The sequence below is a fragment of the Brassica napus genome, chromosome A10 (genome assembly GCF_020379485.1).
Source record: "Brassica napus cultivar Da-Ae chromosome A10, Da-Ae, whole genome shotgun sequence".
Taxonomy (NCBI): Eukaryota; Viridiplantae; Streptophyta; class Magnoliopsida; order Brassicales; family Brassicaceae; genus Brassica; species Brassica napus.
Genome location: NC_063443.1, coordinates 16,028,172 through 16,045,143, shown reverse-complemented (window position 1 = coordinate 16,045,143; position 16,972 = coordinate 16,028,172). Strand labels below are relative to the sequence as shown.

Sequence of the window (16,972 nt, the reverse complement as noted above, 5' to 3'; positions counted from 1 at the left end):
TACAAAACGTAAAAACGGCACGCGGTTAACTCAATACCGGAACAAGTATAAACCCTGTGATCAGAAGAGGGAAAAGGAGAGGCCGTCTTGTTCATCATCGTTTCATCTCCAAATAGAAATCAAAATGATGCGAAGCGTTGACGTCCACGTTAAAACCCTAACCCCTTCCGTCCGTACACTCCTCTCCTCGATCTTCACCCCTAAGCACAAACCTCCGTCGCTTCCGCTCCCGTTGTACTTCTCCTCGCGGTCGTCGTCGCCACACGCTTCCTCTCGTTTCTTCTCCAATGCCGTAGCAGTCTCCACTGCTCCGATTCGCGGTTTCAACGGGATACGAAGCTTCGAGTCCCTCTTCGCCGTGAGGGCTTTTTCTTCCTCCACAGCTGCTTCGCTTCAGCCGCAGCAGAATCGGAATCAGAATCAGCCTGAGGAGGGTAGTGAAAAGGTTCCGACTTTGGAGGTTGCTGATGGGAATCACGGCGGATTAGAGGAGGAGACGAAGCTTTCTCTTCCGGTGCGAGCTTATTTCTTCTCCACTAGGTATCGTTTTATGAAAGTTGAAACCTTTTTTTATTTTGGCAATTGGGTTTTAGAGCTTTGGCGAAGTGATGTGGATGTGATTGTGTGTGCAGCGTTGATTTGAAAGGCTTAGTTGAGCAGAACAAGCACAACTTCATCCCACCCACTTCGCGTATGACTAACTATGTTGTTCTTAAGTTCGGCAATCATACTGATCCCACTGTAAGTTCCAATCTTTTACTTTGTTTAGAGCTGAGGTACTTAAGGTTTACTTTCAGTTTGGCTGGAAATTAGAACACTTTTAGTATGTTTTGATTGAGTGATTCATTGGATTACTTATCACAGTGAAGGTTTGATGTTGTTGATTCAGGGTACTGGTGGTTGCATTAGTGGGAGTGAGTGCATTTACATGGTGGTATTCCAGTATGGGTCGATTGTGTTGTTTAATGTACGGGAACACGAGGTTGATGAGTATCTTAAAGTGGTGGAGAGGCATTCTTCTGGGTTGCTCTCTGAGATGAGAAAAGATGGTGAGTTTCACTTAGTTTCTTTTTGGGGTTAGCTGCTGAAAATTTATAGAATGGTGTTGTGTTGTAACTTTGATATCTTTGGTTCTGTAAAACTGCAGAGTATGAAGTGAGAGAGAATCCAGATCTGAACACCTGGATGCAAGGAGGGCTGGACTACATCATGTTGCAGTTCTTGAACATTGATGGCATCAGAACCATCGGGAGTGTTCTTGGCCAGAGTATAGCTCTGGATTACTATGGCCGGCAGGTAACGATGTCAGATCCTCCTTATACATACTCCGGGATGTTAAAAATGAAGTTGTGAGTGATCAATTTTGTTTCTGTTAGGTGGATGATATGGTAGCTGAGTTTACTGACATAAACCGTGGGATGGAGAAAACAGGAACGTTTACAATGGACAGGAAGAAGCTGTTTCAGTTGGTTGGAAAGGCTAATTCTAATCTGGCTGATGTGATTCTGAAGCTTGGTCTTTTTGAAAGGTAAGTGAGATGGAAGAATCGATGCCTACGTTGATGACTAGTTTTGTGGGTGATTCTGACAGGCTCACTCATGTTTTTTGGGGGAAAATGCAGGTCAGATATAGCTTGGAAGGATGCGAAATACGCTCAGATATGGGAGTATCTTAGGGATGAATTTGAATTGACACAGAGATTTGCAAGCCTTGATTTTAAGCTCAAGTTTGTTGAGGTATATACAGAGTCTTTCTCATGATCTGCCTTGTAATTTTGTGGAAACTCTACCTTATTGATGACTATTTCTTTTATTTTTACTTTGCAGCACAACATTCGTTTCCTCCAGGAGATACTTCAGAACAGGAAATCAGATTTTCTGGAGTGGCTAATCATTATCCTGATCAGTGCTGAAATCGCCATTTCATTGTACGACATGGTCCGCAGATCCTTGTGATTGTGACCATCTATCCCCTCCTCTACTATTCTTAAAACATATTCTTACTTGTGGTGACAAGTAAACACTCTTTTGTTTTCACTCTGTAAAGTGATAGGAAAGCTCATAAAATCATAAGTTTAGGAATGAGTTTTGTACTATGCTCCTTGTTCACTGCTTATCTGCAGTCAAACAAAAGTTGTTTTATGCATCTTTTGAAGTTGATTTTATCAAAGTTGAAAGTATTTCTTTTTCAACATCAACACAGCCTTTTGGGTCCAAAAGCTTATTTCTCTTGGACAAGAATGCCCACAAGATGTTTGAAGAGTGACCAACTTGAGTCCATGCAAAATAATTCAAGATAAAACCAAATGTCAATCACCAATAAACTGGAGTCCATGCAAAATAATTCAAAGATAAAACCAAATGTCAATCACCAATAAAAGTCCCCCAACCCCTCAATAATAAAAATAGGTCTCAAATTTGTTGAAATGAGCACATGATGCCCTTCACAACAAAGATAAAAAAAACAAGAAAAACATATGAAACTAGAAAAAGTTTCCATATGAATGGCGAGAACGATGTTTGGAGGAGGATTTGCGACTGGGAATGAATTTTCGAGCCCAAGCATGTTTTCCATTGATGATGTATTTGGTCATGTAGACACCTTCGATTAGAATATCTGGAACTCTGGAGGCAGAACTTAACTCCATCGTTGCATACAGCGTTTGTTCATTCACTTCCGCTCCACCCATGCGTATGGCTTCTACAATTCCCCCAAATCTCCTTCAACACCAACACCAAAAAAAAAAAATTACTACCGTGAAAAACTTCAACCACAAAAAAAAAACTTCAACCGCATGCATCCATGGCCGTGCCAAACCATTCCAGCCAGAGTAGTTAAAATATATAGATTTATAAATAACAAAATTCTTTTAAAGATATTTATTAATAAACATACGATTAGATCAAACAATTTAGATAAAATAAGTAAATTTATACTGTTTAATAAACTTTTATTTATTTAAAAACATTATTTTGGATAACAACATTAATAGTTGTTATTTTAAAATATGGTTATCTTTAACCAGTTTTTTAATTATAATAATTTAAAAAAGTTATTTAATTAAATAAAAAAATATATAATTTTGAATATAAAGTGATGTTATTAAACCACATTTTCGGAGTTACAAAAGTCTACAAAATCTCAAAATAAATCAAAACCACAAGAATGTTAAACCGAACCCAACTTTACATATTATATTAGTCAAAGTAAATAAAAATATCGATAAACGTATAATTATATTGTGAAATACCTTGAATAATAATTGAATAAACACTCAAACAGACCAACCTTGTTGACAAACAAAACATTAATACATAATGTATAAGATTAGAACCTTTCCTATCTATTGCTATTTTCATTTCTAAATGCTATAATAGAGAAAAATAAGCTAACTATAGTTAATCTATATCTTTTTACTTTAAAACAAAATTTTCAATTTCCTATAAAATAATATTTTTTATCATAAAATCATAATTTTTTATTTTCAAATGGCCTTTTAAGTTTCAAACTTTAATAATTATAACTAAGACAAACCATTTCGGGAAATACAATTTTTATAAAAAAATAGAATCACAATTTTCTTTACATAATAGTATTTTAAAGAAATTTTAATTTAAACAAAGTCATAATTCTGTGAATTCTTGAAAAAAACTTATAATTAAATAGATTTTTTTATAAATATAAGTTACTTGTTGTAAATAAAAAAATTAATATCTTGAAAATATTCTCTGTTGGAGGCAGATATAATGAAAATATTTTAAAAAGATAATTCCATTCCTAAAGAATATATAAAAAATAAAAATAATTGAATATTAAAATTTTCAATTAAAATAACAAATAAATGCTATTCTTGCAGCAGAACAATCAGAATAAAAAAGAAAATGCCACAAAAATTACTTTAATAAACAAATGTAAATCAAATTTATTGTTATTGCTTATATACATCATTAATAAATTTAATAATTTAGAAAAATATCTCATGACATATTATGTTTACAAAAATAAAAATATTTTTTTATAATACTAATTTTAATATTTTAGTATAATGATAAATCTAATTATTATATGTATATACTACTAATTATAAAAACTGGAAAATAAGAAAGAAAGATGAAGAAAAAAACAAATAAATACATGGAATTATATTTTCTTTTTTTCAAACATGTTTTCCATTTACTTTTGAGACAATTTTTATAATATTAATTTATAATCAATTAAATAATGAATAATATAATTATTTATTAACGATATTAAAACTTAAATCAGTCTAATTAAAATTATTTATTAAAACTATAAATCAGCCTAAAATCATAGAAAACATGACAAAAAATCAAATTCACTTTTCAAATAATAGTATAGATAATAGATAATTGCGTTGCGTTACATTGTTATTTAGAAAAAATGGCACTGCCTTAGGCCTTTTTTTTTTGAAAAATCACTGCCTTAGGCCTTGCATGCATGCATTGGCTTATATAATAGATTAAGTACCTGGTGAAGTAGGCATACACTTCTGCTTTGGAAATTGGGTATCCTCTAGAAAATGTGAGGAAGATAGTCCTATTTGCACGACCCCTTGAGAACCGGCTAGTACTTGATCCACCATTTTGAACAGCACTTCTAAATCCCAGCTGGCTCATCTCCCACATCGCATTTCCCCTCTCTTCAATCTCCCTGTTGTACATCTCAGCACGCACGCATATATCCTCAAAAGCTCGGACGCATACACGCGTCAGATGCTTCTTCATCTCAAAGAGAATGTTTTCACGGTTGTTGTGGACGAATATGAGAGTTAAGTACCCTCTTGTGACACCCGTGAGATAAGGTATCTCTAGGGAGAGGATGCTTCTCCTCAAGTGGGTCACGAATGCTGGAAAATCATCGAAGGACAAGCACCTCAAGCACGTCACGACTTCGTCAGCTACCATGTTGACGACAGCGTCCGGTAAAGAGGCAAAATTCGCTATCAAGGTGCTCAGGAACGGAGCAATCGTCTCGAGATAGAGGAGAAAGCTCATAACTTGATAAGACTGGCGAATGTTACGTCTTAGAGTTATGACAAGACGAGAGAAAAGTGCTCTGTCATACAAGTGAAAAGCATTGAGCTCTTCTCTCGTGATGGCTAATGTGGATGAAGAATCCATTGATTGCTTTTTTTTTTTAGACAACAAGCGGATATGAGTTCACTTTGGGTGGTATAAGAGATGAAAATATAAGAATTTATAGTGAAATGGTGAATATATATCCTCATTTTCTTTATGAAGAGTCTTCTCATGAACCAAATATATTCTTTGGCTTTCCAAAAATCTTCTCTTGTTTCCTTTTTTAGGGTTAAACCCGCAAGTGAAATAGCAATAGAAAAATGTCTTAATTTTTTAATATATGTGAAAATATTTAGTTAACTTTCATTTAGAATATTTTTATTAGAAATAATATGTCCGTAGAACTTTGTTCTGAATACACTACTATTTTTTAAAAATCTAATGATTTAGAAATGTGAAAGCGAATCAATGTAATTTTTTTTTCAAAATTAGCTAGATAACATACCAATTTAATATAAATCATTACTATTTAAAAATATACGTACTTATCAAAACATTTATCAAATAAACTATATCATCCAAATTTTTATTGATTTAGAAATGCGAAAGTCAAACGATGTAGATTTTGTTTTCTAAAATTAGTTAGATAACATACCAATTTAATATAGATCATTACTATTTAAAAATATACGTACTTATCAAAACTTTAATCAAATAAACTATATCATCCAAATTTTTCTTTTCAAATCTATTGATTAAGAAACACGAAAGAGAATATATGCAAATTTTGTTTTCTACAATTAGCTAGATAACATATCAATTTCATATAGATCGTTACTATTTAAAAATATACGTACTTATCAAGACATTTATCAAATAAACTATATCATCCAAATTTTTTATTGACTTACAAATGCGAAAGTCAAAATGATGTAAATTTTGTTTTCTAAAAATAGTTAGATAACATACCAATTTAATATAGATCATTACTATTTAAAAATATACGTTCTTATCAAAACTTTAATCAAAAAAACTATATCATCCAAATTTTTCTTTTAAATCTATTGATTTAGAAAAGCGAAAGAGAATAGATGTAAATTTTGTTTTCTGAAATTGGCTAGATAACATACCAATTTAATATAGATCGTTACTATTTAAAAATATACGTACTTATCAAAACTTTTATCAAATAAATTATATCATCCAAAATTTTTATTGACTTAGAAATAAGAAAGTCAAAACGATGTAAATTTTATTTTCTATAATTAGTTAGATAACATACCAATTTAATATAGACCATTACTATTTTGAAAATATACATACTTATCAGAACTTTAATCAAATAAACTATATCGTCCAAATTTTTCTTTTAAATCTATTGACTTAGAAATGAGAAAGAGAATAGATGTAAATTTTGTTTTCTAAAATTATCTTGATAACATACTAATTTAATATAGATCGTTACTATTTAAAAATGATCTATTTAAAATATACGTACTTATCAAAACTTTTATCAAATAAACTATATCATCCAAATTTTTATTGACTTAGAAATGAGAAAGTGAAACGATGTAAATTTTTTTTTCTAAAATTAGCTAGATAACATACCAATTTAATATATATCACTACTTTTTAAAACTATACGTACTTATCAAAAAAAATATCAAAGAAACTACATCATCCAAATTTTTCTTTAAAATCTATTGATTTAGAAATGCGAAAGCGAATATATGTAATTAAATTTGGTTTTCCTCAAAATTAGCTAGATAACATACCAAATTAATATGAATCATTACTATTTAAAAATATATGTACTTATCAAAACTTTAATCAAATAAACTATATCATCCAAATTTTTATTGACTTAGAAATACGAAAGTCAAAACGATGTAAATTCTGTTTTCTAAAATTAGCTAGATAACATACTAATTTAATATAGATCATTACTATTTAAAAATATACGTACTTATCAAAATTTTAATAATATAAACTATATCATCCAAATTTTTCTTTTAAATATATTGATTTAGAAATGAGAAAGAGAATATATGTAAATTTTGTTTTCTAAAATTAGCTAAATAACATACCAATTTAATATAGATCGTTACTATTTAAAAATATACGTACATATCAAAACTTTTATCAAATAAACTATATTAGGTCTGGGCGTTCGGTGGACCGTTCGGTTTCGGTCCGGATAATTCGGATTTTCGGATTTTCGGTGTTATGCTCAGAAGTAGGGGTGGGCATTTTACCCGAAATCCGAAGTGGCACCCGAACCCGATCCGAAAAACCCGAACCGAAATCCGAACCGAAGTAGCAAAATATCCGAACGGGTATTGAATTATGAGAGATTGGATATCCGAACCCGAACGGGTAATATCCGAACCCGAATGGATATCCGAAAATAACCGAACATATGATAATTAACCTTATATTTATAGTTTACATCTTTCATTTTATATAAAATATTTATATTGATACTACACATACTTTAAATTCATATGATATACATACAATTACGTAGAAGATGATTTGCTATTCGCTTAAAATGCATGTCAAACTTCTTATTTCAGCAATTAACAAAAAGTTACATCCAAAATTTAAAAACAATAACCAAATTAATGTCTTTTTAGTTTGAAAATGTTATGTCCAAATATATTAACCATGCAATCTATTAAAAATAAAAAATAGTTAAGTGAAAAGTTATATATTTAAATACAAGAAATTTGAGAAATGAAAATTTTCATTTTTTTCTCTTCAAAATCTAAATATCCGAACCCGATCCGAAATAACCGAAACCGAACTTAAAATACCCGAACCCGACCCGAAGTACAGAAATACCTGAACGGGTTCTACACCTCTATACCGAAATACCCGAAAATCCGAAATACCCGACCCGAACCCGAACGGATACCCGAACGCCCACCCGAACGGATAAAGCATCCGAACGGATACCCGAACCCAAAATGATAATGAAATACCATTCAGATTTTACTAATTATCAGATCGGTTTCGGTTCGGTTTCTTTCGGGTTCGGTTCGGGTCGGATGTAACCAATGTTTAAAATCGTCCAAAAATATTTTTTTTAAACCTTAAAAATTGACAATTTTTTTTTCAAAATATATAAATTGTTTACAAATCTAATTAAAAATTAGTTAAACTATCTAAATTAATTAAAAAGTATTCAAAATAACAATTAAAACAAACTAAAAAAATATTTTGAATATCCTAAAATATCTAAATCATCTTAAATATATAAAAACTTTAACATATTTAACTAATTTCGGATATCTTTGGATCTTAGTTCGGATGTCGGTTCGGTTCGGATTATAACCAAACACCAAAGTACTAAGCTCATAAGTCCCATTAGGATATTTTTGTATAACAGTTCGGATTCGGTTTCAGTTTTTCCGGTTCGGGTCTAGGTAGATACTTCGGGTTGAGTTAAAAACGCTCAGGCCTAAACTATATCATCCAAAAATTTTATTGACTTAGAAATGCGAAAGTGAAATGGTGAGTTTTTTTCTTCTAAAATTATCTAGATAACATACCAATTTAATATAGATCACTACTATTTAAAAATATACGTACTTATTAAAACTTTTATCAAAGAAAGTATCATCCAAATTTTTCTTTTAAATCTATTGATTCAGAAATGCGAAAACAAAACAATGCAAATTTTGTTTTCTAAAATTAGCTAGATAACATACCAGTTTAATATATATCGTTACTATTTAAAAATATACATACTTATCAAAACTTTTATCAAATAAAGTAATAAACTATATCATCCAAATTTATTAAAAAAATTAAACAAATATTGCTTTTAGTTTTAAGAGTATAATTGGTGACTGTTTTATTTTTGTTTGATTACATTTTGAACAAGATTTTTCTACATTAGTTTATATATGATTGATTTATAATTTAATTTAAACAACTACCATAATATAACGTATAACGATTTCAGATCAAGTAATATCCATTCACCGACTTGCTCTTTCAAATAAGAAATAATAATTTTGAAAATATAAAAGTCTCAAATATATTATAATTAAATTTTAAATTTGTATTACTAAAATAGGTTGAAATAACATTTATTTTCCGATATAAAATAACAAACAACTTTATATTTATATCAATTCATGTATAACAAATATATTATGACTTTTCATTTTCTTGTAAATTTATGTGAATATATCTAAATGATTGAAGACATTTCATATTCATTTTGAACATATTTATTCGAAAAAATTTAGATTTTTGATTTAAATATTAAATAATATGGTATGTATGTTGATAATAGCTCTTATGCATATATGATATAAGACAAGCTCCACAGCACTCATATAAAGTCAGAAAATGTCAGCAAACAGGTCAAACATCCATTTAAGTTCTCTGTTCCAAACATGGACCGGCCGGTTGGTTCGCTTTTGCAGTCAGTCAGTACCAATGTTTCTAAATCCGATTCAGACATTTAACCAGACAATTTACCGGGTCACAGAATTATTAGGTCAACCACAAATGAACCGTAACTTAATAAATAAATTAATTTTATTATATAATAATATATTAGCTATTGAAAAATAAAATAAAATTTATGGTTTTAAAATATATAGAAAATACTTAACTTAAGTTTTTTTTATTTCACATATAAAATATCAAAAAGTAATTTAGATAATTTAACAATTTTTGGTAACAAGTTAGGAGTTATGACGTATAATAAAAAAAATCAACATAAAATCCATAATTTTTAAATGTCTAATGTGAATAAAAATATTAAAATCTAAAATAAACCAAAAGTAAAATATAAAATTAAAATAGATTGTTAATAATAAGAATATATTAATACCAAATCACATCAATTAGTTTTGGTTTCTCTACCATTGTTCACTTCATTTTCTTTAGGTGATATAATAAAATCTTCATCAAAATATAAAGATCACAAATAAAAATCAAAACGATAATTGTTGTGTTGTAACTTGTAAGTCAGATTCACAACAAACAAAAAATTGACAAAAAAATTGAAAGACATACATAGTCGACATTCGAGAAAAACGATAGTAAAAACTGAAAACCTAAATTTCTTATTTAAAATACAAAACATATTTTAACAATGTAATTAAAAACATCTAAGAATAAAATAAGTAAAACTTACATATTGGGTCAACCAGTGGTTCAACCTATAGCCAAATTCTAGGTTTTAACAGTTTTTTGACGGATTTTATCGGGTTTTTAAATAATAATTTTTTTTTGTAAAACCCAAACCAAATTACATATCGGGTCACTAGGTTGACCGGTTCAACCACGGGTCCGGTTCGAGTTTCAAAACACTGGTCAGTACTCTGAAGTGTGTCCGGCGTAAACTATGTTGTAGGATACTAGTAGTATGGCAAAAAAAGATATAGACGTTTTACTGGATATCTACTCACATTTTATTTGGTTCAAAGATAAAACTTCAACTTATTAACAAAAAAAAACCCACGAATTAAAGTACCTAGTTTAGTTGGCTTCGGCCAGACGCACCAAACTGATTGACCATAGATCTTATCCTTTGGGTTAGATCAAAATATGGTGGTTCAGTTATGGTTCTTATTCAGGCGGTTTCATGGACCAACTAGGTCCGTCCGAGCAAAGCATTCCATGGCCTAATGGCCGGACTAGTGGTTAGGTTGATCGACCATAGACCTAAGCCAATTGGCTAGGTCAAACCTATGGGCGATCCGGTCATGTTAAATGGTCTATACGGCTATCTTAGGTTATATCTAAGTATGGCCGATTGATGTTATGATAGAATGGTTAGGAATACGAAAGGAAATAGGGAAATCAAACCATGCATTGTTATATTTGCTTACTAGGTTATCCGATTGTGTTTGATGTGTAATGATATGTGGTTTCAGGATCTGAGGTTGATCGTAGTAAGACCGAGGAGCCGTGAAGACTCAAGCCAAGATATAGTGTATGGTTAGGGTTAGATCGGTTATGTTATGAATACATGTATAGCCAATTGTGCAACTTAAACCTATGTAACGAATCTCATTTTGATTAGTAATAAAATACTGATTTGCCTTTGTTTTTACTTGTGTTGATCGATTATGTATATGAACCTTAATGTAATGAAAATGACTTCGAAATGTTAATTCTAAATGGATCAAATGGCCAATTAGGATTGGTCTTAAGGCCACAGGTCTAGATGGGTTTAGATACCAAGATCGGTCTTACAAAATAGAAATGTTAGACTCTAAATGGATCAAATGGCTAATTAGGATTGGTCTTAAGGCCACAGGTCTAGATGGGTTTAGATACCAAGATCGGTCTTAGAAAACAAACGATGTCTTCTTCCACAGGCGATTGAGAGTTATTCGGGACGATTATGGCTACTTGTTCATTGTGTATGGTAGATTATATATCATGAATTATACATTTAAATGTCATAGTATCTCAATTATTCTCATCTTATCTACATGTCTCTAGGATGAATTTTAAAGGCTTTGTGGTGGTGGTTCCTTCACTTTTTTTTCTACAAGTCATATTGGTATAAAAACAATTTGTACTAATTCATGAAAACGGAATACCTGAATCTTTTCTCTCCAGTACTCACAATAACTTAAGTGTTTTTAGTCGGAATGTAAAGAAATGAGCAAGTTGGTAGGAAAATTATACCCAAAAAACAGTTGGTATGAAAAAAACAATTTAAAATTAAATATAGGGCCATCATTGTGGTGGAAGCAAGAGGACCATTGAGAAACGATAAGGATTGAGTGATCATATCTAAGGTAGACATCAATAGAGGACACTTTACCCATGAACTTTACCCATGACAATATTAACAGACACTACTAGCCCGAGATTCGAACCAGTAAACATTTCAACTTGGTCATCTCGATGTAGTCACAAAAACCGAACTGAAACATGTTTTTGAAATCTCTGAACCGTATAATTCTTTTTTTACCTTCTTGTTATACAATTCTCTTGTAACATACTAACACTTTTGAAGATCATAAAGATCTTTCCATCACAATTAGGTTTGTTCTCATCTTTAATTTTATATTTATCATATATGGACTCTAGAATAGATAAAAGGTGGAATGAATGACACTTTCAGACTTTCAGTGCTTAGAAATATTATGAAATATTCTGCTTGTTGAGAATTTCAAACTGTAATCTCCACAAGATTTCAAGATGAATCTTTCAACCACTTGATTACTGTTAAACATTTATAAAACTTATTTAGGTCATTCACTCAAAACAATATTTATTCGTCATTCATTATTCCTTAACTAAAGATATAAAAAAACTGCTTACACTTGTAAAAATTATAATTTGAAACTGAAAGATGATAAACATATAATTTTGACCCAAAAAAAAGAAAGAAATTGAAGCTAATTGTATAAATACAATGAAAAACTGTTTGGACTAATAATGGAATCAACGGATCGGACCGGAAGGTTGTCGGTCGAACGTGAACCGCAACCAGGAGGAACAAGCTGGCCAATGATCCGGACCGAGCTCATCACAAAACAAACATAAAAGCCGACAAGAAAAACAAAAAAAACAAAAACAAAAAACTGAAGTCTTTCGTCTCTCTCTGTCTTTCTCTCTCTCTCTCTAGACTGATCTAATCCCACAATACTCTTTGGTTCTAAGTAACTCTCCCAGAAATTTTCACAAAAGTTCCTTCGTCTTTCTTCCTTCTGTTTAACATCAAATTACGAAAATGCCCCTCATTCAACGGAAAAAGCCTCCGTCTCCTCCACCCGAGGACCTGCCCGACGATGACGACGATCCCCAGAAGAAATCTCATCATCACAAGAAATCCAACGGAGGAGCCGACAAGGCGAAGTGGTCGTGCGTGGATTCCTGTTGCTGGTTCATCGGGTGCGTGTGCGTCACGTGGTGGTTCCTCTTGTTCCTCTACAACGCCATGCCCGCGAGCTTTCCTCAGTACGTAACGGAGGCGATCACGGGCCCCTTGCCTGACCCTCCTGGCGTGAAGCTGAAGAAAGAAGGTCTCAAGGCGATGCATCCCGTTGTCTTTATCCCCGGGATTGTCACCGGAGGGCTTGAGCTTTGGGAAGGCAAACAGTGCGCTGATGGTTTGTTTAGAAAACGTTTGTGGGGTGGAACTTTCGGTGAAGTCTATAAAAGGTGACCTCACTTTCACTCTTTTAGTTTTATATTTGAGATTTGGGTTGGATCTGATGAGATCACGCACTTGTTGCGGAGTTCTCACTCGTTAGTTGCTTTTTTTGTATGTGCAAAATTTTATATCTTTCTGTGTTTGTGTAAGGGAAGCGAAACTAATTGCCAAGTTTGGGGTTTAAGCAAAGATGTCTAATGAAACACGTTTGATCGAAAATGTCAGCTGTCTTGGGGATTTGAAGTTAATTTTATTGCCAAATCTATTGCTACACATGCTTTAGATTGCGTTCCTTAACAAGTTGTTGCCTTAATTGTCATTGCGCTTACGTTATTTGTACGGAGTTTATACTTGAAGTAGTGTTTTTGTGCTGCTTTGTTAAGGATAGATGTGACAGTACTACCTACATTTGTCAAAGATGTGTTTTAGACCGTTATATAAGATGGTTGCTTTATTATCCAACTAAACTCATATATGTGCAACTAAAAGTTAGTTTCTTATTTTTGTCTCTTGTCTCAATCTCTCACTGTGCTTTTCTCAATTTCTTTCTGAAAAAACGAAAGTGAAATTTTTAAATCCATCCTCATTCTTTTCTCTAGCTAGGAACTCCCTCCCAAGCCTGTATGAGTTTTTTTTGGGCTGCATCCTCATTCTTTCTTCTTCTTTTTTTGGCTCTGTTATAGATATGCCAGTTTTATTTACTGTTGTTAGTTATCTCATTGATTCAGGCCTCTATGTTGGGTGGAACACATGTCACTTGACAACGAAACTGGGTTGGATCCTGCTGGTATTAGAACTAGAGCTGTATCAGGACTCGTGGCTGCTGATTACTTTGCTCCTGGCTACTTTGTCTGGGCAGTGCTCATTGCTAACCTTGCACATATCGGATACGAAGAGAAGAACATGTACATGGCTGCATATGACTGGAGGCTCTCGTTTCAAAACACAGAGGTTAAAAATCTACTATTCTGTTCCATTTCACGTTCATATCTCACGGCTTAAATACTTTTTTTTTTTATGTTGAGTAGGTGCGTGACCAGACGCTTAGCCGTATGAAAAGCAATATAGAGTTGATGGTTTCCACCAACGGTGGAAAAAAGGCAGTCATAGTTCCTCATTCCATGGGGGTCTTGTACTTTCTACATTTTATGAAATGGGTCGAGGCACCAGCTCCTATGGGTGGCGGCGGTGGGCCTGATTGGTGTGCCAAGCATATAAAAGCTGTGATGAACATTGGTGGACCGTTTCTTGGTGTTCCAAAAGCTGTTGCAGGACTCTTCTCTGCTGAAGCAAAGGATGTTGCCGTTGCCAGGTATTGAATAGATGATTCTGCTTCTAATGATCGGTTCGTTTATAGAACTTTATTGTTTTTGAAACTTGCAGAGCGATTGCGCCAGGGTTCTTAGACACTGATATATTCAGACTCCAGACGTTGCAGCATGTAATGAGAATGACACGAACATGGGACTCAACGATGTCTATGATACCTAAAGGAGGTGACACGATATGGGGTGGTCTTGACTGGTCTCCGGAGCAAGGCTACACTTGCTCTGGTAAAAAACAAAAGAGCAACGAGACTCGCGGTGAAGAAGGTGAGAGTTTAGTTACCAAGACGAAGCCTGTCAACTACGGAAGAATCATATCGTTTGGGAAAGACGTGGCAGAGGCTCATCCATCTGAGATTAAAAACATTGATTTTCGAGTAAGGAGCACTAATCATATTAAACAAACCTCTTGTAGCTTTTGTGATTTAGATGATTAGTAATCTGTATATGTGTTACTTGGTGAAGGGTGCTGTGAAAGGTCAGAGTATCCCAAACAACACGTGCCGTGACGTGTGGACGGAGTACCATGATATGGGAATTGGAGGGATCAAAGCTATTGCTGAGTATAAGGTCTACACTGCTGATACAGTCATTGATTTGCTACATTATGTTGCTCCTAAGATGATGGCGCGTGGTTCTGCTCATTTCTCTTATGGGATTGCGGATGATTTAGATGATCCTAAGTATGATCATCCCAGACACTGGTCTAATCCGTTGGAAACAAAGTAAGTGATTTTGTTTTGGTACCAACTTTATGCTTTCCTCCTGATGCATCATCAGTCTATTTATTAGGCCTGGGATTTTTAACCGAACTGGACCCGCTGAATCGAACCGAAATTTTGGTTAGTTTGGTGAGAAGTTTGGTTCAATTTGGCAGGTTTATGAAAAGAACTCGGTTCGGTTAGTTTGGTTTTCCAAAAAGAAAAAAAAAATGTAACCAAATTCCGTTAGTTTCGAACCAAAATTTCGAACCAAACTAACCGAAATTACCGAATATAAAATCGAAATATATTTGAAACTAAAAACTTATGTTAGTTTCTGTAAAAATCTTAAAACCGAACTATCCGAATACCGAGCTTCTTTCCAGTTCAATTTAGTGAGATTTTGGTCGAACCGAACTAACTATCCGACCCTAACTACCCAAGCCTGCAAGCCTACTAGTTATGTTCCATCTTGTGAGAATATGGTTATCAGCTCAAAGCTAAAAAGCTCTTTGAGTCTTTCTCTATGTGTATACTCATCTTATGCTACATGTTGCTCATCTTTAACCATGTTTGGTTTGTTCTACTGTTTTAGATTACCCAATGCCCCCGAAATGGAGATCTACTCATTGTACGGAGTTGGGATACCAACAGAACGATCGTACATCTACAAGCTCAACCAGTCTCCTGACAGCTGCATCCCCTTTCAGATCTACACTTCTGCTCACGAGGAGGACGAAGACAGCTGTCTGAAAGCTGGAGTTTACAACGTGGATGGGGATGAAACGGTACCGGTCCTCAGTGCAGGGTTCATGTGTGCTAAAGCTTGGCGTGGGAAGACAAGATTCAACCCTTCGGGAATCAAGACTTACGTCAGAGAGTACAACCACTCTCCACCTGCCAACCTGCTTGAAGGGCGAGGGACCCAGAGTGGGGCCCATGTTGATATCATGGGAAACTTTGCGTTGATAGAGGATATCATGAGGGTTGCCACAGGAGGCAACGGGTCGGATCTAGGAGACGACCAGGTCCACTCTGGTATATTTGAATGGTCGGAGCGTATTGACCTGAAGCTGTGAATATATTTGATCTATTTGAGGCTGCCAGCTTTTGTGAACTTATTGCTTCCACGCAGGGAGAGCTCATCATCATCATCATCATCATGATGTCCGAGTCACAAGAAGCCTCTGAAAATGATATGTGTGGTGGTGCAATATTCTCAGTACCCTTCATTTAAATATATATTCTTATTGGGGGATGTAAACTATTATACCATCCTGTTTATGTTTGTGTTCTTGGAACGATAGTGCAAGACTTGCTGCGTCATGTCTATTTGTCTTGTCGAAAGCATCAATTTGTATTGGTTCTACATAGCTTCAATTGTGTTGGTTTTACCCAAGCTTAGATAATGATTCAAACTATAGGATAATGTAGAACTTATGTTATATCTTTGTGCCAAATTTGATAAAAAGAGAGTTCCTCTATTACACATCATGAACTAGGTCTAAACTGCAGAATCGAACCGTACTGAGCCAAAATAATTAAATAACCAAAACCAGATCAAAGTTCATAAATAACTACACTGATCCTATATTTCTACAACCGAAAAACCTAAACAGGATCGAAATTAGAACCAAATATGTATCCGAATTTTTAAAATACAAATTATATATCTAAAAATATTATTTATAAACCAAAATATCTGAAAACCTGAATTATCAAATGCTTTTTTGTCCAAAATATTTAAAATTATTCAAAAATTTCGAA

The 16,972-nt window shown here is 33.3% G+C and overlaps 3 protein-coding genes across 3 annotated transcripts; 2 read left to right on the top strand and 1 right to left on the bottom strand.

Annotated features, from left to right (window-relative positions):
• Positions 1 to 62: 62 nt before the first annotated feature.
• On the top strand, positions 63 to 2,193 carry LOC125579051 (protein RETARDED ROOT GROWTH-LIKE-like). The gene is made up of 7 exons (XM_048742350.1): positions 63 to 540; positions 633 to 741; positions 890 to 1,049; positions 1,148 to 1,296; positions 1,377 to 1,528; positions 1,622 to 1,736; positions 1,827 to 2,193. Exons 1-7 carry the CDS (start codon positions 125 to 127, stop codon positions 1,953 to 1,955), a joined length of 1,230 nt encoding a protein of 409 aa, XP_048598307.1. The 5' UTR covers positions 63 to 124; the 3' UTR covers positions 1,956 to 2,193.
• On the bottom strand, positions 1,929 to 5,806 carry LOC106369922. Its single transcript, XM_048742351.1, has 2 exons — positions 4,489 to 5,806; positions 1,929 to 2,720 (listed from the first exon to the last, which is right to left on the bottom strand). Exons 1-2 carry the CDS (start codon positions 5,139 to 5,141, stop codon positions 2,483 to 2,485), a joined length of 891 nt encoding a protein of 296 aa, XP_048598308.1. The 5' UTR covers positions 5,142 to 5,806; the 3' UTR covers positions 1,929 to 2,482.
• A 6,626-nt stretch (positions 5,807 to 12,432) lies between these two features.
• LOC125579045 (phospholipid:diacylglycerol acyltransferase 1-like) lies at positions 12,433 to 16,578 on the top strand. Its single transcript, XM_048742340.1, has 6 exons — positions 12,433 to 13,187; positions 13,908 to 14,130; positions 14,208 to 14,491; positions 14,563 to 14,881; positions 14,970 to 15,229; positions 15,801 to 16,578. The coding sequence occupies exons 1-6, from the start codon at positions 12,757 to 12,759 to the stop codon at positions 16,282 to 16,284; spliced, it is 2,001 nt and encodes a 666-aa protein (XP_048598297.1). The 5' UTR covers positions 12,433 to 12,756; the 3' UTR covers positions 16,285 to 16,578.
• The last annotated feature ends 394 nt before the right edge of the window (positions 16,579 to 16,972 follow it).